General features: G+C 38.8%; 1 protein-coding gene across 1 annotated transcript in view; it reads right to left on the bottom strand.

Moving 5' to 3' along the window:
- Positions 1-1,140: 1,140 nt before the first annotated feature.
- The window catches only part of EIF3B (eukaryotic translation initiation factor 3, subunit B), a 21,612-nt gene continuing 875 nt past the window's right edge, over positions 1,141-21,877 (bottom strand). Inside the window, exons 2-20 of the mRNA XM_010570589.1 lie at positions 19,648-19,745; positions 16,471-16,663; positions 15,020-15,139; positions 14,872-14,929; positions 14,084-14,212; positions 12,876-13,033; positions 11,815-11,946; positions 11,644-11,710; positions 11,052-11,098; positions 10,022-10,232; positions 9,370-9,442; positions 8,756-8,878; positions 8,157-8,235; positions 7,156-7,294; positions 6,387-6,512; positions 5,820-5,897; positions 5,233-5,341; positions 4,588-4,705; positions 1,141-3,425 (exon numbers count right to left, since the gene is read on the bottom strand). Coding sequence (XP_010568891.1) covers positions 4,602-4,705; positions 5,233-5,341; positions 5,820-5,897; positions 6,387-6,512; positions 7,156-7,294; positions 8,157-8,235; positions 8,756-8,878; positions 9,370-9,442; positions 10,022-10,232; positions 11,052-11,098; positions 11,644-11,710; positions 11,815-11,946; positions 12,876-13,033; positions 14,084-14,212; positions 14,872-14,929; positions 15,020-15,139; positions 16,471-16,663; positions 19,648-19,745 — 2,044 coding nt within the window. The 3' untranslated portion in view covers positions 1,141-3,425; positions 4,588-4,601. The remainder of the gene's footprint in view (positions 3,426-4,587; positions 4,706-5,232; positions 5,342-5,819; positions 5,898-6,386; positions 6,513-7,155; positions 7,295-8,156; positions 8,236-8,755; positions 8,879-9,369; positions 9,443-10,021; positions 10,233-11,051; positions 11,099-11,643; positions 11,711-11,814; positions 11,947-12,875; positions 13,034-14,083; positions 14,213-14,871; positions 14,930-15,019; positions 15,140-16,470; positions 16,664-19,647; positions 19,746-21,877) is intronic.

Genomic DNA, 21,877 nt, shown 5'->3' with positions numbered 1-21,877 from the left:
GGAGTTGGAATCCTTGAAGAGACTGCACAGGCAGGAGATTGCTGCTGCTGCCTCTGAACCATTCAATCTCCCCACAGAAGGAAGAGAGAGGCAACACCTGCACTCCCCCAGGTGGGAGATGACTGCAGGGACAGCAGGAGGAGAGGCAGCAGCAAAATACTGAGCCCCAGGGCTGGAAGGGGCTGCAGCAGCTCCCTGCTACTCCAGGCTGCAGAAAGCAGCGTGCCACCAATGCACTATGCACAGGACACAGTGAAAGGGGTCAGGATAAGCAAAATGACCCACCTGCAAGCCCAAATTAGTTCTTTACATTCAAATCCATCTGCACACACCCTTGGTGAGCAGGCCAGAGTCTTCATTTTCTGCCCTCTAGGATGCCAGACTTCTCCTTCCCCTAGGATTAAACATGCAGCACAAGCAGGTACAGGGGCCCACAGCTCCACCAAAAGCTGAGCAAGAAGCACCCTGGCCCATCCAGTCTTGCACAAGAACTGATGACAGTCATCGAGACAGTCAGGAAACAGTTTGCTACCTCCCTGAACTAAGTGCAAACTTCCATTGTATTGTCACTTCAGGCATAGTGGCATTTCACGACTCCTACATTCAGGAGGGCAATCCTTCAGTATTTTTAGTGTCAGTCCATTCATTACAACAACCTATTAAAACAAAAACCACAACAAGATCACCTTTTGTCTTCATGGTTTATTGACAGTAAACGAGTCAAAGCTCATAAAAGTTACAGTAAAGCTTTATTAAAAAATACTAGAATTTAAGAAGTTAAAACTTAGTATAGCAAGTGAACAAAACTTGCTCTATGAAGTCTGAATTAAGGACTGCAGATGGTTTAAAGGTCATAAGAATGTTTATTTATTACAAATTCAAAATAAAGACTGGAAGTGAAGACTAGCCCAGGATTATATGAATTGTTCCAGTTAATCTTGCTATTTAAGAACAGTCATTAAAAATACTTAAGACAGTACTTTTAACACAATGAGATATACTATCCTACTTAATGCTTAAGGTTTGCTTCCCTCCCTCCCCCTGCTGCCCAAATTCTGGACCCTTGCAGGCATTCAGTGGAGGTACAACTGCTATTGGAAGCTTTTTTCCCCACCCATACATATCTCTATACAGTACCTACAAACCTCTTCTATTTTGACCATCCTTCAGAAGCCCCTAACGGCCACTGACTGAAAACCAGTGGCATAGAGTACTTGAAGACACACACCAACATGGATTCAATCCAACAAGACCCTTCCTCCCTACTACAATTCCTGTTACTCCGAGATATGCCAAACAGACTAGTTCACCAAATACATACCCATGAAGCAATTTCAGGAGCACATAATTTGTAAAAAGCATTTGAAGCAAGGAACACTACAGAAAAGACACAGTAATTGAAAGGAGCACTGTCAGAAATGCCAGCGTAACAGATGAGAAGAGGCCTTAACTGCTGGCCAGGACAACATCTTGTCAGCTTACCAAGCTCCTACAAGGAGCATCAAGGTTTGGGTGGGGTTTTTTTTCCCCCCTCACTGACGATCCACACTTCAGAGAAGCATCTTAGAGAGAACTCAATTCATTTAACATTGGCATTACTTCACTTTGAAAATGGCCAGGAATAAAACACAGTAGCCTATTAAAACTGCATTGCATAGTGACAGGGGAAAAAAACCTTTCCAACTCAATTCATAACTGTGAAAATGGTTGAGAAGTCAGCTCTTTGCAACTAAAGGGTAAATAAAATTATTCCTGCTATACAACTCCAAGCCATCACTGGAGAACTTTGATGTGCTAGAAGTTCTTCTGCATTTTTTTGCCAGAAAGTAAGTATTTTTTTTTTCAGTCCAGTTGAGATATGAGCTTGGTAAGTATTGTGGACAAAACTATCATCTATATATCTGTATATATGGATTATGAATGAACAAATGCAGAAAACTGGAAACTAATACAGACTTCTGAAAAAAAAAAAAACAAAACCCCCACCCACTGGTTTAAGAGTGAACTATTGAAACTAAGTCAATATCATCATTACAGAACAACCATTCTGAAGAGTCTTCCTGGTAAAGAGAACATTGGAGTTAATTGAGGGGTTTGTGCATTTCCTATCACAGCAAGTTCACCTAAGGACAAAGAAAAGCAAGTGCTAAAAACATTACTGGCCCTTGGCTGCCTCCAGCTGAGTGGGGCTACCCTTTGCCCAAAGGGCACTTTCTGCTTTCCACTTCAAATCTGTCAAGACACTGTAAGCAAGTTCAGGGTTTAAAAAGAGTCAAGAGTGCTCACATTAGCAATTTCACTAGCCAGTCCAGGAGAGGAGTCATGAACATCCCCACTCTCCTCTGCCCCTCAAAGGGCAAGCAGCAGGCCAATCTCTCTCACTGCTCTGACAACATCCAGAAAAAATTCTACTCATTAATACAGAGAAGTAACTCCACCAGCTTTAAGTACACTTTTCCCCTCTGAGCACAGAGGGCTTTAGAAATGAAACTAGGTACTGGAACAGGAAACATAAGGCATGTGTATAGAGAGCACTTCTCTGAATGTTTGCAACGTTCACTAATAAGACTTAGACAAATCCAGTAATTCCTGAGGCTAGTATCAATTTGCAAATGTTTTAAGAAATCCACTCATTTTCTAGTCACTCCACTATAGTGAACAGGTCAACTTGCCAGATTAATGAGCCATACCATCACTGTAAAAAACAAAACAACCACAGCACAAAACCAGAAGAGCCATGAGGAACTGAGATTAAAAAAAAAAATCCAAAGGAACGATATAGTCAATATAGCAAACACACACTTATTACTGTGGTATGTTTGACTTGCATCATTCAGGGAAACATTCCCTACAAACAACGCGTAGCCAGCCTGGTTTTAGTATAGGTCTGCTTTTATTTCCATATTCAGCTCTTTGAGGGAGGCATCCTTTCACAATCTGAAAGGAGGAGGATATAGCCCACTGTAGTGCTGCTTCAGCACACTAAAACACATCATACGAAAAATGGTTCTGTTGACTTTTCCCCAAACAAAATGAACACCTGTCCATGCACTCGGGACATAGAAAGAGTCCTGAAACAGAAACATCGTGTAAGACAGAGGTGCACTGATGAATTTCACCTCACCAGCAATAGTCAAAAACTGCCAGTTGGCAAGTACTGTATGGGAGTCAGGAAGTAAATACCGGTAGTAGTGGATTTAAGAAGAAAATAAAAAAAAAAAAAAAGAAGAAAAATTTAAAAGCAGCGCCTTTCCAGTATCTCACTGCAGCAGGCAGCAAGACTTAAAGGCACTACAATGTGTCAGATGGAGAAAATCTGGTGCATCCACCCTTCCAGACTGCAAGAATATGGATTAAAAATTCCAAAGTTGATGTAGGCTTTCTGAAAATGAGCAAACTTCTTTTCAGCACAAGATATGGTGGTGCTGCAGAAAAGGAAAAAAAGAGGCCAGTTAGTTACTGTGCTTTTATACAAACAGCTCAACCTCACCACAGATGCTAGCTAGTGAAAGGCTACATAAGCATGTTTCACCTGTTCTTAAACTGATGTTTGTTTAAATCCATACACTAAGGAGCTTCTCTCCTTCTTCCTTCCATAAAAGGATCTCCCATGTATAGGACACAGATAAGCCATATCCAAATATATTCAAAGGTATCAAGGCTATTAATTTTCTACAGGTTCAAGAGGTATACTGTTCATATTTCACTTGAACTCCTCAGGTATCTGGAGGCTAAAAGAGCTGCAGGGTGACTTACAGCTGCAAGAGGCATACTTCCAGTCTCCCCTTCCTCTTCCTTAAGTGAAGTCCTAAATATGATAGAGCAGGAACACATTCCAGATTTTAAGTCCTATGTGAGTGCCTTCACTATCAAAATATCTTTTCCCTCCTCAATACAACAATGTCAAGCTCCCTAAAAGACATTTCCTACAACAGGGGCTGAAAGTAGCCTCTATTTTCAACATATAAATACGTAATAGGAATTCACAAAAAGGAACTGGGAAAAGCACTGGATTAAAAAAAAGATTTCAACAACAAGCAGTGACAGTCAGTACACAAGAATCTGCTACCACCTGAATTCTACCCAACTTCTCCAGAAAATGATAGCAGAGTTCATGTGGATATTTAAAAACTAAAACTTTTGAGTAGATGTTATCAGTCCACAGTTAACTTGCTGCACAATCTTTAGTACAGTACTTAAACTCTGTCCAGCCTTGAACTAACAGGCAATTCTTTCAAAAGGCAAAATTTCTATCTCATACTAACTACAATTCCTTCTACTGACAGAACTTAGAGAGTCTGCAATACACCGTGTTTGGAAGTTGACCCTGACCCTGTTGTGGGTTTGATTGCTCTGGCAAGACAGGACATACACAGTATTCTGCTCAGTACAACTCATAAATCTGACCATCTGCGATTACTTTAAAAAAACAGGTTTTGTACCATCTAGCCACAAAGAAAACATAAACCAACTCAGAGAACAACACATTCACTCATGCAGACAGATCTAACTTTCTCAAGCAAATTAGTGAAACAATAGCAATAGCTGACAGAAAGTTTCTCTCTACTGAGAGGTATGCCATCTTACCACAGTTTTGTTAATTACTCTGGTTCTGCAAGGGTAATAATTTCTTCATTGATAAAAAATTCAACAGTCTCCTCCTCCCAGTCATCAACATTGCTGTCCAGCTCATCTGTGTCTACCCCTGGAATGGAGAAAACATTAACACTGAATGCATCAAACAAGGCATCAATGGAAAGATTTCTCCTCTTGGCAGAAACTGTCCTTAAACCAGCAGTGAAATAAGAGCTATTTGGTGCTTTAAAACTAAGTAGTACATGCTAAATTCATTAAATGACAACCAAGGCATTTCTGTCTCCCACCACAGGGCTTCTGTGAATTTTTTGGTTAAATGCAACACCCAAATCTCTTCACAGTCTTATCCCAAGGTCAAGCCAATGCTTGCCTTGAAACGTAAAGAGGTGAGGTAAAACACAGATACCAAAATCTGGCACCCAGCAATATTTGGCCTTTCTCCCATAGAAAAAAAAAAAAAAAAATTCCTGTTGCAATTCAGGATAAAAAGTATAAATAACCTTCAGAGAACAAGGGACTAGCTTTGGCAGGAAATGGAGGGAGAGAAGTGGATGAATCCCCAGAACAGTGTAGTTATTTGGTAAGAAGCAGCAGTTATCTAGCAGCAAGTCTTTACAAGTACTATGTGTGGCTTACCTCCTCGAAGCTCTAAACGCTCATTCCTCTGCTCCATGTACAACTCTTGTGCCATCTTGCGGTACTTTCTGAACTCTTCCATCATTGTACGTCTCCTCTCCACTAGCTCCTGTGGAGGCAGGAAGAGGTCGTTACACCTCCCCAATAAATCAAATTCACGTGTGATGTATTTGTTAGCAAATAAAATATTTTTCTCATGAACATAATTCCTACTGACTTAAGAGATCTTTCTTCTTTTGTTTATGTAATCAAAAAGCTGTTTTGTTGATTTTTTTTTTTTAATTTAAAGAGCTTTTCTTAATTTAAAGACTGGCTAATGCAGCAACTCACTACGAACTCCAAAATTTTACCACCTTTACTTAATGAGGTAACACCAGTGCCTCTCCAGATTCATTACTGTTTAACCTGACAGTTTAGTAGCATCTGTCTGAACCACCTACTGGAACTAACTCTAACCATCTGGAGTCAAATGAACACAGATGTTTGTTATAAAAGAAATTTAACTTACATATCACCATTACAAAATAACTAAGGACAGATTACAAGAGTTTTGTCTATATTATTATTATATTCCAAAACTGTCTTGCCTTTGAGGCTTTGGACTGGCTCAGGCGATCCTTCTGCTCAAATATCTTGGAGTATTTCTTCAGGTCCTTCTTAATTTGCTGTAAAACAGGGAATTTTATTTCAACTGGGATATCAGACTAGCAATCACAACCACCATATTCTCTAAGAACTCCTTCGGTAGGCTTAAGCAGGCTATGCATTTTTTAAAAACCTCTCTTCTAGGCAATTTCCCTTTGCTGTAATTCTGTTTGTTCTTCCTGGCTTACAAATCATGTAAATGCTTCTGTACACGTGCAATTAGTGAAGTCTGGAAAGCTAAATTCAATTTTGTTATTCTTTATACCCTTTCACTGTAACCTAACTCTAAGAACAACTAATCATTTTTATTCTGAGCTTAAAGAACAGTTAATATTTACAGTCACTCCCAGAAGCGAGGTCCCCTACAGCAACGTTTTCTCACAAATTCAGGGCAAAAAGCAGTTGCATAACTCTGTAACAGTTCAAGCCTCATCCTCAAGAAGAGGGAGTAAACCAAGTATGCTTATACACCAAATCAATGTCAGCAGAAAGTCAGTGGAATACGCTACCTTTATCTGATCCTCACTGAGCAAGGTAGTTGGTCGTGGTCTCCAGAGAAGCTGACAGAACCTGTCTTTATTGTTTTTCTGAAGCAAACGGCCTTGGAAGGTCCATAACCAATATGCATTGTCCACCTGGAAGAGCAGTGCACCATCTCAGTCAAGATAAGCTACAACTTAACACTATAGTCCTCACTCCATGTCCTAAGGGTCTTTTTTATAAAATCAGCACCATTAGTCAACAGAACCAGGGTGCTCTTTTTGTTAGCATCTTCCTTGCACAAGTCAATTTCCTCAGCAAAGTATTTGTTCCACTGAAGCTCTGCAAGAAATTATCTTCTGGAGTATTACAACAGTTTGAAACTAATCCAGCCTTCCTATCATATTCTTAAGTCTCAGATTCTATACTTGTACAGGAGAGGATTACAGTGCAGTGGCTGGAACCAAGCAAAAGTAATGATAGGTGCAATAAATCCTACTGTTCTGTGTAGACCACAAGGAGATCAAGTTTCAAACCGCTAAAGACGTAATGAAAATTCAGAAAAAGGACACTCAGTTTAGACTTGTGAATTGCCCTTTCAGAACTTATTTTGGACAACCAGTGAAGCTAATGGCCCAAATACATACTGATGTTCAGAAATTAACAGGTAAAACTATGGTGCAGGTTTTAAGTCGTATGATCAGCAACAGGTGTCCATTTTCTCTTCCTAACCAATAGCCCTTTCCAATACCTGTGGAAGAGAGAAGAAAAAAAAAAAAAAAAAAAAAGCACTAGTACCTTGTGGCTCCACCAAGACACAGAAGTCACAATGTATCTGCCTGTAGGATCCCATTCCACATCTGAAGCTGTATAGTGTTCGGCAATATTCATCATGGTGCAGTCAGATGTATCGACAAATGCTAAGGCACCATTCATGCTGCAAAGGCAAGACAAGACAGGTTGTTTTACACACCAGTATAGCCTGTTTCTTTAAAAGCATTTCACAAGCTGCATCTTTACAACTCCTCACTACAAAGATAAATTTTCACAGCAACCAAGAGAGAGGGTCATCCCAGTCTCTGTGGCTAGAAAGCAATGCAATGAATAAAAACAAAAATCCAAGTAAGAATGACACTTTTGTTTCTATGTTCAGTGACCTTTAACCCATTTTATTTCGGTTCTTAAAGGCACAGTGAAAACATACTATAGGCAAGTTACAGCCAAAGTTTAACACTCATATGCTTAGACATATTTAAATAGTGAAGACAACATTAAAGGAAAAAAATATATTTCTAAGATGAACAGCAGCGCTCATCTGAAAGCATGTAAAGGCAAGTACTACTCAACTGGTTAATAAAAATAATTTTCACTTGCTCTAATGTGAAACTTTCCTGATAACTCTTTTACAAAACAGCTTTGTCATTAAGAGGTATGGCCGATGAAGAGACACAAGGATATAACTACAACAAATGCCTTGTAAGAGCCACATGCACAGTTCCAACTGGATTAGTTGAGTCAGTATTTAACTTAAACAGCTGAAAAGTGTTTCTAAATATCCACTTTTCTGTTGAAAAATGCATTCTTCATTTGATGTGGCAAAAATAGCAAGTAAAAGTTACAAAGGACTGAGCTACATCATGGAATTGCATCTCTTCTTTTCCCTTGCTTTTAGATAGCTGTATCAGGATTACACAGTAATGCAACATTCATGGAGATACCAAACACTTCTTGATGAGATACTCTAGTCCTTTTTCCTCCTTAAAATTAATATGGTGTTCAGTAACCCATGCAATGCTCACCTTCTGAGGCCAGCCAATACTACAAATTGCCCTTGAGGACTCCAGAATATCGTGTTTGCCTGCTGTTTGTCAAACGTTTCTGAAAAGAAACAAGACAAATTCAGAAAAAGATCTCAATCCAATGCCATCAGTTAGCTTACAAGCAGTCAACTCCATCCACTCCTCAAAAGACATTTATGAACTCTGCAAGCAAGTCCTGACAACAGCCCTTAGCTCTACACTTCTAAAGACAAAACCCAGTAGTACCAGAACATCCAAAGCTAGCAGAAGGAAGAGAAGGAGATCAGAAGACCCCAAGAGCCAACTTGGGAATAAATTTTATCTGAAGTGAGCCAAGTCTGTGCTATTGCCTCACATGAACTTCCCAAGGCCACAAAATTATTCTGGCTTGTAGGCCTTTTAGTCCCAGACCCTGGACTGATTCAAAGTGAAAACAGTTTAGCTGTCACCAGAAAGTCAGATTTCTAGAACACAGTATCAGGCATAGCACCTATTGCCATACTGTCCACCACAAACAGCCACAGTTTTGAGTTTATTGCATCTATTGCCATGCAAAATGCTTAGTATCTGCACTTTTCACTTGTTTCTCAGTCACTTACTTATGAGTTCTATTTTCCCATTGTTTTTAACATGGTAAAAAGAAACTGAAATTCGTGGAGTTTCTCCATGCAACACAGCAAACTTGCTTCCATTTGGTTCCCAAGCAAAGGCTATGATGCTTTCTGTAACAAAAAACAGAGGGGCCAAAGCTCTGTCAAAAGACAATACAAAGCTTTGATTTCAAGCAGTTACCAAAAGAAAACGAAGACACTGAAGAGAGGCAACCCATCAGTTAACAGACTTTGCCATATAGACTATCTTTCAAAACAGGTTCATAAGGCACATGCAGGGAGTTACGGGAAGTGTTTCAGTCAAACGATAGCTCCTGTCCCCCACCTTCTACAAAATACACTCATATTATCAGCCCTGCCACCTTTATTAAGAACAGATTTTCAGTTCCATCATTTTTCAAGTCAGTCACAAGCATGAATAGCAACACAAGTTTTGATTTCTCATTTTTACATGAGGCACCCTGTGACATGAATACTGTAGCTCCTATGAAAAGGAGTTAACTTCCTAATTACGTCACATGTTGACAGGAAATTTCTAAGAAACATGCAAGTGTCTAGTCAAAAAAGTTAAAGATCAAAAGTATGGAAATACTTGGCATTACCTTTCATTTCCACCACATCCACTGGCACCTGTTTCTCTCTCATTCGGAATATTTCAAAGTTGGTCACTACTCCCTGTAAAGGCCAAGATCAGCTCATTATGCAGCACAGAAGCAGTAGAGCAAATAATTTTATTGCTAGGCATAGAAAGACAACTATACAATTAGCCTGTCAGGATGCAGGATGAGAGAGTCAAGATTTATTTCTTTAATGAGAGCAGATAAATACAGTATGGCTCATTACCAAACACATTCTAAATTTTTCTGTCTGATAAAGAATAACTGAAGAATTGTACAAAAGCATTTGTTTCTTTTCAGACTGTTATGAAGTTTAATTAAGACAGATAAACAGACAGCACATTGCGCAGCATGACCTATGGGCTGTTCAACAGCTCCTTAAGAGGGAGTAGGAAAAGACATGATGCATATAGCTCTCATCCAAGTCTAAGAGGCCACTGAAGTCAAAGCAAAGCTTGGATGCAAACATTACATACATTTTGATCTCCACATGCCTCAAAATTCAAATGGAAAAATGAAAAACAGCTTTGACATCATATAATTTACACTGTCTATATTAAAAGACAGTACGGTAAGAAAACGAGGTGTCAGCGTGAGACAGAACCAAATTTTATGAATATAATCAGAATCCACGTACTTGTGTGCCTTTGGGAGTCCTGTCTACCTTCACACACAGGTAATCCCCGTTCTTCTGCCAGTGTAGTTTACAATCTACGACATTGAACAAATTCCGCACACGAATTTCTTGTCTAGAAGGCAGCTGCATCAAAGTCACTCTTGCTGGGATGTCTTTATCCTCAGGCACCCAGAAAGCAATTATGTTACCACCTGGAGACCATGAGAAGTCTCTACAGGAAGAAAGTTGAAAATATGCCATTTTAATTTTTAGTTAGAGATACTACAAGCAGAAACAATTTTCATCACTGTATCTGAAATGCTGCAGAGAAGTACCAACTCTCACTAATAAAGACAGATACAGACAAGCAACCAAGGACAATTAATAACCTTACACATATCATACCAAACCAGATTTTTAAATTGCTATTTAAACTTGCTATATGACCAGTGTTATCAACACAGTACATTTCACTAAAGAGGAGGGGTTACACCCAGTGTAACCGCCAAAGATATAAGAAACAGGTCGATTAAACCAGTGAGCAAAAAAACCCTATTAAATTACACTGGAGACAATCTTCTTGCACCTGGGTACACTTAATTTTCTTGTTGCTTTACAGAGAGGTACTTCAAAAACTCTCATAGGAGTCAGTGTCTATTGTACAGGCACACACAAAACCAAACCCGTTCCTTGTCAACAGGCAGTATACAGCACACTGTTTTAAGCCAGCATACAAATCTTGTTAGGGAGATATTCCCTAACAAACTGCATTCCACTTTGGTTCTGTTGACAAGGAACAGGACTCCTAAACTAGACCCTGGATTAAGCAGTATCACAAAGAGGATTTCAAAGCATGCAAGCTGTCAGCTGTGGACATCAATAAATGGAGAATTTTCCATTCCTTTTTGCCAGTTTGTCTAATTTGACCACTTCAGCATATGAGGCCATTTGCTCTAGTCAACAGTCTAAAGATTCCTCTCACCATAACAAAGCCCCAGCCATAAGGATTCCAACTAAGAGAGCAGTTATCTTTACAAAGGAATAGACTCACCTTATCCCTGTGATTTTCAAGCTTTTCTTGTCCAACAAACCCATAGACTAAAAGAAGAGAAAGGAGTGAATTTCCAGGTTAGTAACATTCTTATATTTACACATGCACCTTCTACTCTATTAGAGCACATAAACTAGGAAATTGTGTAGAGATCCTGTATCCCTATTTTTCATTATGAACATATGTATACCACAACTGCAAGTAAAATAAAAATTGCCGTACAGAATTAATGAGTACAGCAGCCTGAATTGTAATGAAAAAGCACTAGATTAGGCTGCAATTTATAGTGTGTTTTGGGTACTTTGGAACTCACCTGCTACTGAGAGCTGGGAGGCACCACATAACCTTGATCCTATTGACTCTTATAAGTAGTATATTGAGCTGTCTAGTCCTTCCAGAAGTGTGGTGTGAAATTTACTGTCAAACTCAGCTAAAGTTTTTCACCCAGGAAAGAACAAGACAAGAGCAAACAGATTTCTCCCCTTTTAAGCCCAGCTCTAGAGTGTATTATTAAAATGTAGCCTTTAAAACTTATACCATGGGAAAGACCGACATTGTAATAAATGTTATGCAAAAAAAGGCAAGAACTTACAGGTGTTTCATAGATGCTGAGGGTATCTGAAGTCATTCTAGCAAAGAATTTACCATCATGACTCCATCTAAGCAAATAAAAAGAAAAAAAGAGTATTAGATAGGAACTGCCTTTTTATTAAATGAAGTCTGGGACTACCTCCCTCTACTCTAATTTTGTTTCTCAACCTACTTAAAAATAGGCCAGTGAGCTGAGTTTTCACAGTGGAATCCTCGCTTCTTTTGCCCAGTCAGAATATCCCAGATGATAATAGCCTGAGGGTCATCCTGCGTGTCCATCAAAGGGCTGAAGGTCACTAAATACCTACAAAAGAAATAATCAAGTTCACTGTCAAAACTTCATCTAATATGTAAGTACAAGTAGGCTTTCATCCAAGTAATATTTAAATACAATGCACTTTCAAACAGCAGTTTCTCTAATGGGATTTTTTGGAAAGAAGGGAAAAATAAGAACAGTGCAATGAAAGGGGAGAAAGCTTCCAAGACACAGTATTTCCCTGGCATCCCTCTGCCTGAAAAGACTCTAGATTTATGTGCAAGTCTTCCCATATTGGTCTTACAAGTGAGGGCCAACAGCCAAATACACTGTTACCTACTATATAGCTTTGCCACAAGAACATCATTGGTTTCGAACCGAATATAAATCCATTGACCGTAGCCAACCTGAACTATAGGTATGCTAGACTTCTGCATTTAAAGATAAATAACCTCTTTTTAATACAATAAAACATAAAACCTTACTGCTTCCAAATATGTTACTTGAAAACTAGCAAAACAAGATGCATCTCAGTCCTGAAATTATTTTAGCCTTCTCTAAAGAGCTCCTTAATGTTAAAGAAAGCTTAAGGAATTCATTTCAGTACTACAGATTTGGAGGATGCTACTCAACTGAAACTTTTCAGAGAACCAGAAATCTAACACTACAGACATCTCATCCAACTGAAGAGGAAAAAGTATGGTCCTCTCCCTTGGGGTAGTTAACATCTTTGAGGAAACTTGTCAGCTTATTTTTTTAGACCAATTATTCCAGATTATGTTAAGTATCATCCTGAAGTCAAAAAGTCAGGCAGAGTTTCACTCATTCTAAGAAGGATTTATGCATGAAAAGCAGTACTTCCAAAAGCAAAGGAGAACAGAAGACCCCAAGCACATGAGATTTGAAAGCACAGCAGCCAGAATGCCTGTGCTTCATGCTTTTCATCCCTTAGCCCAAACCAATGTCATACTCCATACCTTTCACAGGGTGAGAAGTCAATAAGCTGCACTCCCTGGTGACTAAACCTTTGAATCTGCTTGAACTTCTCTCCACCCCAAAGTGCGATGCCTCTCTGGTGGAATGTAGCCAAGTAGGTACCCTTTGGGGACCAACGTACATAGGTTTCTGTCCACCGCTAGATTTTTAAAAAAAAAAAAAAGTATACACAAAGGTTTAATTTCATGCAGGATTCCTAAAGGGGAAAGAATTAATGTGTGGCTTGTAGCATCACATTTCGCCAATCTATTTACTAAGTGAAGATCTGAGAATTAATGATATCTTGGGCTAGTTGGAGTTTAATTTCATGCACATATTGCATAATACTTATTCTTCAGGTTGAAAACTGTCAATTGAGACCTTTTCAACTTAAAGATCAGCAAAAAAATTTTCCAGGTACAGTGACAACCTTTGTATAGTAAACAATTAAACCCACCTAACAGGGTTGGGTTTCCTTGTTGCCTTTCAGCCCTGGTAAGAACATACTCAGAAGTAAGGGTAAGTATTTCGTATTTCTTAACAACAATACAGCTCTTAAGCTTCAGCTAAGTTAGAGAGGTTTCAACAATATAGACCACGGCCAGTGACCATGGTGATGAGGAAAATTACTCATCATTCCAGAGCCAACTTCTTTCTACTGTAATGGATCATGGTTATTAAAGAAAATGCTTCTGGGTACCAACAGTTCTCAGCAAGTCAACTGCCTGCAGCAGACAGGCACACTAACTCTCCCTTTTATGTGCTATTACCAAACCAGCTATTCCTCTTTAGCACCTCTGCAGTCAGCAAAAAAACAAGAAGTGATCAGAAGCAGCATACTTAAGCACATACTCAGCTCTAATGAATAGTACTCCTCAAACTCTGACTTCGCGTTTTCATGTCTTTTTGAATTACCTATAATATACAGATGAAGGAAACTAATAGGCATCATGGACCAGTTGGGGAAAAAAAAAAAAAAAAAAAAAAAAAGACCACCACAAACAAGTTAGCTCCACATTTGTTTTACCTAAGCAGCTAAGTCTAATTCTAAAGGATGCAATTTCATGACTCCTCTTCAAATGGAAGAAAAAAAGTATTTCAGCAATGGGGAAAAAAAATCTTTTTGAAAAAAAATTAAAAACCTGAAATGTCATAAAATGAATGAGACTGACAGTGTATCTGCAATGTACTGCACTTCCAGAACACTCACTGCTCTGTCCTCAATTTGAACAGGTTCCTTGATATCATTCCAAAAAATGGAGGTCCGGTCTCCTGACTCAAAGATCACACTGTACTGATCCCTGCAATCAGGATCTTCCAACCAGTATCGGAGATTCCCCTAAGAAAAACAGAAGCAAAAAAATTATTAGTGAGTCAGTTGCTAAGATGACAAGTTCCCCAAATTAGTATCTACCTGGCAGGTGGAAGTCGGTCTTACTCAAAGCATGCAACTTTGGAGTCTTACCATTGCAAGCCAGTTTTTAAAGTGAAATTAAATAACTCAAGCTACTGGTTACTGGAGGCTAAGAGAACAGACCATAAAAAGGTGGACCTTCAAGGTGGTTTGATGATGTTTAACACTTCTTGCCTCAAATAACTTAAGGGGTTTTTTTTTGTGTTTGTTTTGTTTGGTTTTTTTTTAAACTATCCCTTCCGCCACAGGACTTTTTACAAAGCTAGTGGTAACAAACACAGAGGTTTGCCTCAAAACATTTAAAAATATAAAAAGATGCTTTCAAAACTCTATTTTGAAATGACTTGTGCAAAATCATTATTTACTCAAGTTTTACCCTATGTGGACCTACTAAGCAGAACCACCAAGTTCTTCCTGTCACTTCATGAGAACGAGAACAAAGGAATAGGAGCACGCCATCACTACTGCTATTTGTAACAATGCTATTAACACATCATTTTTATTTTCACATGGACACTCCAGCAATGAAGTAATGATTTTGTATTATGCTGAATATTCTTTCCACTTTTCAAAAAAATCCTTACCAAATCCTTAAATGGCTGTTTCTCAGGGATTTCCCATTCATCACTGATTGTCATGTACCTGAAACAGCAATTTGATTGGTTACACTCTGTGCAGGCACTCTTCATTAGAATCCCCAAATCTACAGATACACACAATAGCTGCACTCACTTATCAAAGTCTGTGAAAAGGTTGACTCTGAAAGTGTGCTGTTTATCCAGTTTGTATCCATCTGCATTCTTCACTGCATCCACTGCATGAGACGGAGACATGTACTCCAGAAAGATGTAGCTACAATGAAGGAAGATGAAAGGAGCAAGTCATCGTTTAGACTACGTAACAGGCTCATAATAAAAAAGAAATTAAGTAAATAAGTAAAATAAAAAAGAAACAACGAGGATGAGCTAAGAACTCAGTACAGAGCATCTACGAAATAACTTCTTGTCTTGCCCCCAACCAGTGAGGGTCAAAAGCAATTAATCTCCATTTTGGCCACAGGCACATATACACTTTTTAGCTGTATGGGCTTGACCTGAATTAAACCGATATCCTTTCTGTAAATGGGCTAGACTAAGTGATGAATGCAAGTTCAATGCAATGCAGAATAACAATGAGAGCTAGTAACAGACAGGTTAAGTATGCAACTCTTTCCAGCTGAATGACAGATCACATTTAGAAACTGTAAATCTTGCCGTCACAAACATCTCAAAGCACCACTCTTGTTTTTCAATTACATCGAGTATAATTCAGCTTCCTTCTTGCCACTAATACCATCTAGCTCATAGCCCAGCAGACTTAAAATTAACAGTACCCTGAAGACTGTCATACCTCAAAGAGAGGCATGAACTCAGAGAAAATAATTTTCTCATGCTGACCTTACAGAACCAACAATCCCTCCACTCAAGAAAACCCACTTTTTTTATGCTTTCTAAACCATGGATTACTCCCAAGCTCAGGAATATGTGCTACTCCAACCACAGTAACAAGACTCATTAAAACGTCGTATTTATCAGATTGATTTGCGCCTGGTTTCTCTCCCTAAAACTTCCTTTCCCTTGCCCTCTCCCTTTGGGCTTGATCATTTCTGGTTAGCTTTCTCCTCAATTTCAGATGCTGCAGTTAACCTGCAACTGGGATCAGAAGTTGGCAAAGGGGAAAAGGGTCCCGGCAAGGGCTCACTGAACTTAAGGAAGTTGAAGTCACTAATGTAAGCATAAGCACTGGCAACCAGAGACAGAATATTGACAGTCCATTTTGCAATAAACAGTACATCCACTGCTACTAAGTTTTTAACTAAAATGGACCTTTAACCTATTTATTAGCCATGGCAGAAAAAAAACTCATTTAGTACTGCACAGAAATTTTACTTCCAAGCTCAGCTAAACTGCTTCCATAATTAACCCCCCACCCCGTAGCTTAATGAGCTATTAAGCTTCTCAGCTCCCTTGGGAACTTCTGTTTGTCACTGAGACTAGATGTCAGGATTTTACAGACTAAGGTAGAAGAAAGTGATGAGCAGGAGGTCACCATAAAAATTGGCCATAAAGTATTGACACTGATAATCAAGGGTAAGTCAAAGGAGTGTTTCAATCCTATTTCCAGTAGGAGTTATCATGACTTACCCTTTTGTCTTCCCATCTGCTTCTGGATAAAATTCATTGATAATTTTACCAAACTTCGAAAATATTTTGTGGATGACATTCTTCAGTTTCTCGAGTCGGTCTGGTCCAACCTGGGGAACATTATCCACGACAATCACTGAGTCAATTCCATCTGCCTCCTGCGGCTGATCTTTCAGCACATCACCAAGTAATTCTGCAAAGAAAAAGCACACAAGAAACTAAGGCACCAGTCTACATCATTAAGGAGGATGACAGAAAGATGAAAAGAATAGTGATAGCAAGAGAAGAGGAAGACTTCAAATTTCAGGAAATTTCAAGAATAATTTCAGAAATTTGGTAGGGAACGAACGTTCTACCAGAGAAACAACTGAAGCGAATACACAACGCTCCAACAGTACTTCCTTGCTAAGAGGCGTGATTATGCAGTTTCTTGACAAACTTCAAGCAGCTAACTCTTGGAGTCTTTCTTAAAGAAATACCTTACATTGAGGAAATCAACACTTGCACAATTAGCTTGTTTCAGGAGTTGGAACTGGCTCACGAAGTCCTCAAAACTGACGACAGAGCAGACAACTATAAGATTTACTACCCAAGCCCTGACTAGTAGCCTTGCTGAAATTATAACCAGGTGACTCTGATAAAAAGAAATGTACAATGTGCCTCCCTCCCAAATTACACGAGTTTTAGCATTATTCAAATCTATCTGCCATACTAGAAGCTCTGCTTGTCTTAGCATCACTATAATTATGTTTGAGAACTCACACTCCATCTAAACCTTTAATTAAACACAAAAATGAAGGTCTAAGACAAGACACTTAAAGCCATATTTAAGCGTGCTGCAAGTGAAGATGAGCACACACTGTTTCATACTCTGGATATTCTTCAACCATACTAATTCCCCTTTCCTATATAATCTTATAAATTTTGAGGGTACTTGCTGGTGGGATGGTTTGTTCAGTCCCTGCACTGTCAGCTTCAAGCTTCTTTCTACTGGGAAGAGATTGCTTACAACATCATTGAAGTTCCCCATGCATAGAAGGAAGAACATTCAGAAGGACTGTAACCCTGTAGCTGTGGCTTACATACCACACTGGGATAAAAACAGTTAAAAGGTACAAAGTACACCTATAAGTGGCACACAAAATTAGGAGCTTCAACAACAACGCTGAGTTATTCTTCATGTGGTAGGCTTCTAGACATACATTCTGTACAGTTCTATACATACCTTAAATTTAATCTATTCCTCAAGTCAACTCTGTTAGATTATTCTGTATCCACCAACTAAACCCCACTGACAATGTACGAATTTAAACACACTTTTCAAATTAACATTACCTAACTACAGAAACGTACTGACCTGTAGATCCAAGAGGAGTCAGAAAAATTACATCAATGACTCAATCCTCAATGGATTGAACTAGAAGAGCTAAAGACAAGGATATCCAAACAATCTCTCAAATAACTTTAACCTAAGGTTATTTTCAAACCTTTCCAGGAATAAAATCCCTCACTATCCCTAGCTATCCTGTTCAAACATACACTTTAATTCTTGTCTAGATTACTGATCATTTCGCAGTGTAATCAGTCATGCCCCTGCAACTTATTAACATGATTGCATTACTGTATTCTAAAGAAACATCAGTTAGAAGTGGCAGATTGTTTTATTGACATTTTTAGTTTTGTGCACTTAAATGCACCAGAATAGACATTCTGCTAACAAAAAAAGCCAAACATGCTGAAATAATTGGCAAAGTGTCACACACGCCATATAAATAGGAAAAATATATATGCATATCTGCAGTAAGTTTTAACCTTATGTAAAAGACCACTATAAAATGCAAGACTAGACAGAAAATAAGTGCATGCCACTATACTTCTGAATCAGAATATAAAAACAAAATATGGAGAGTCAGACTATATATAGCATTCACAGACCAGGGGGGGAAAAATATCCAAACCCATGTAGAAACATTTAAAATATGAGAACAAATGAAAAAGGGTGTTGGATGTGTTGGTATTTTGAAGACATCTTTACAGAATTTTGCTCGTTTTGGAATTCTAGAAATTATTCTACCCAGAAACAGCACTGGAAAAAATCTCTAGCAGTGAAGAGATATGCTTACTTTGAATTTCAAAATACCAAAAAACCTTGGCCTTCTATATCTTTAAGCTTCAACAGGTTACTAGCTTTCCATTGATTTTGGGCAATACGCTTTATAGAAGTTTATATGCATAACCAGATGCTATTACCACCAAGATTATGTAGTACTCACAGAATGTTGGTGTTCATAGCATTTATTACTCAAAAAGATGCTCTCTGTGTGCATGTAGGAACTACAAATAAAAAGTTAAAGGATGCTAACTTGTATAATAAAAACAAAGACCCAGAAATTGTGAAAACCTACTATTAATGGTAGCAACTAAAGCAAGCTGAAGAGGTTAGAGGAATAATCCTCCACGTTACGTCATTTTACTTACTCCGCACACTTTAGATCATACCCACAAACTTCTCCCATTTATAGCAACTGTTTACTAGTTTGTAGCAACTATTAAAAAATGGCCAAGACCACATCTATGCTTCAGAGCAAGTCAAATATTCAGTGAAGAGCGTACAACGCAAAGATTAGCGAAGAGCAGGAGGCCTTGCTTGAAGCGGATGTTTCAGAAGTTAGAAGAGAGCCCTTAGTGGGGAGCAGCAGACTGAAAAATGGGAGAAGAAAAAGTCAAGCACAGGAAAAGTTAAAAAAAAAAACAAAAAACACACAAAACCCCCACAACCCTGAGTTAACAACAGATATTCTGATAGCACAAAACCATACACATCACTGAGGATGAGCAAAAAACTTGACAGGAAGACAGAGGTACCAGTCCCAATAAGCACAATCACAGATGATGGTAACTTTAAGAGCATTATTTGGAACAAATAGGTAGTTAAAGAAATAGAAGAAAAATGGAACATACAGCAAAACACTGAGTTCTTTCAAAAGCGGTGGGTATCAGGAATCACTCCATAGACAGTATTTTCTACCACACAGACTAAAAGTGGTTTAAGTTACTACCGAAGGTATTTTGGACCACCTTCCCCTGCTCCTTTAACTTTCTGCTGCAAAGTTGAAAGCTGACTCAAACTGTTACAGATCCAGAAGAGAACACCACAGATGAGTGCTGCAAGTTAACCTCCTAGTATATACTGGATCTCAAGATACTCCTTCAGGAGTAAGCCATTCTCCAGGTAGCTGACAATACACTCAAGTTGTGAATAGGTAATCACTTGCCTAGGATGTAGGACACACAGAGTGAAGTGTCTGCTATGCCTACAAAAATTGTAAGGATTGAAAGGAGGAATTTAAAAATCTGATATTACAGTAAAATAGTAAGTAAATTTCTTATTTACCCTATAATCCCATATCTTAGATTTTCCCTGCATATAAAATGAAAGCATGTCCCACAAGGACATTTCCACAGAAGTCTACACGCAAAGAAAAAAGAAAAAAACCAAAACACACAAAAGGGTAATTTTTTTAGGCTCTATTAGTCATTTTTTCCATAACCATTTCTCACAAAAGACTTTGTAGGCCTGCAGACAAACAAAGGAATGCATATTTAGATTCACGTGCAGGAATGCAACACCCTGTATTGAATCAAAACTGTAACAGATTAAAGACAAATGCCTACATTGTACCCCTCCTCTACCTTAAATTCAAAATTGCGAGCAAAGGAATCTTCAAAGGGCAAGATGCTGGTTTAGCCAGCTCTCATTCCACCCACAAAAAAAGCAGGGTGTGGTAGGTACACAGCTATTTTCAGCTGGCAGTATTTTAAGGACCACTATCATTATCTGAACTAAAGCTTCATTGCACCCCTTCTCCTGCTTGAGCTTGGATCAGCTGTTCTGCCATGCCAACACCATTCTGGAAAAAAAAAGTTGAACTAATGCGTGTGAGATGGTCCAATCCTAAAGCTGGTCCAGCTCAAAGGTGTTCCTGAAGATATAATGTTATCATAAGCATTGAAACAGCCTTCGCTCAGTGACACTGATGGACTGCCTTTCTCTACGGGAAGTCATCAAGGTAAGGGGAAAGAAATAAGGAAGCTCAAGAAGTAACACAGAGATGGAAAGCCAGACCAGCAAGAGTGACTAAACTTAAACACTGTAATTCAGAGACTAACACTGTATTATTCATACAGCTGAGAAGTTAACCAAATTAATCCTTAACAATAAAATAGGTAAGGATGGAAAATACGGCTAGTTTCTGAATAGACAGAAATGAACATAATAATCCTAGATGTAGACAAAGTGTATGACGTAAACACTTAACTAAATAAAAAGAATCCAACTGTATACTTGCAGACAATTTTTGCCAAGGTCTCTAAGAAAGAAATGTACAAGTTCAAAACACTATACACTCTGCTAAATTGAGAATAGCAAACGCTTCCTTAATGTAAGATATTTTTCTGACATTTTATTAAGCTAAACACAGGACTGGAACACTAGAAGGCATATATATCACCTGTATTCCACTGCCAATTAAAATAACTAACTGACTGACTTACAATAACATCCTTTCAGAAATATTTTTCTAGCTGATACATGTAATGTAAGACCCTACAACATGTAGGATATATATGTAAGACCCTACAACAGCACATATGCTAGAACAAGTATTGGCAAAATAAGTACTTTTGCTCTTCTGAGAATTAAGATGATTTATCTAGAAAAATTTATATGAAAAATATTAAAATAGAATTCTAACTCCTGTATGCCAAAATTAGGTATTCCCATAATTATCAATGCAGCTACACAATGCCTTAGCTATCTTAAGACAGTCAATATCCAATCCTTTTAAAAGAGCCTCAGTTTGAATTTTCAACTGCCAGAAGTAATTTTTCTGTATTTTCTTGTCACAGAGTACCTATGTCACATCTTCGTGAGCAGCAACTCTTCTCATACCTGTACTATTTGTCTACGGATTTCACTCTGGATGCGTGGGAAAAAAACAGAACGATGAAATCTAGTTTGTAAACATCAGGTCAAGAATTTTAAAACTTCTGTTTTTACAGTGGAGTTTAACGAACGGAGGCAAACGGAGAGCATGCAAGTTGGTGATTCCACTCTCTGAGCGCGGCCCCACAGATCGATGCCTCAAGTCTGATAGCACGTTTGAGAACAGCTGTTAAGCAGTACCGTACGGGGCACAGGTAAGCCAGAAGAAGTTTCATTTAAAAAAACACCTCTGCGATGAAGAAGTCTACTTGGCGATACGAGCAGTCCACCACCACCCCGGAGAGGCCGCCGCGGCAGCACGGCAAGAGCCAGCAGCCGGGCCCACAGCCGCTCGGGCCAGCGGAGCGTTTCCCAGCCGAGGATCCGGCTTCCCCCCGCCCTGCTCTCCCGGAGGGTACGGCC

Source organism: Haliaeetus leucocephalus, unplaced genomic scaffold (genome assembly GCF_000737465.1).
Source record: "Haliaeetus leucocephalus isolate CR32 unplaced genomic scaffold, Haliaeetus_leucocephalus-4.0 Scaffold295, whole genome shotgun sequence".
In the NCBI taxonomy this organism is placed as follows: Eukaryota; Metazoa; Chordata; class Aves; order Accipitriformes; family Accipitridae; genus Haliaeetus; species Haliaeetus leucocephalus.
Note: the sequence above shows the minus strand (reverse complement) of the source record. Positions and strands in the feature narration are given on the sequence as shown.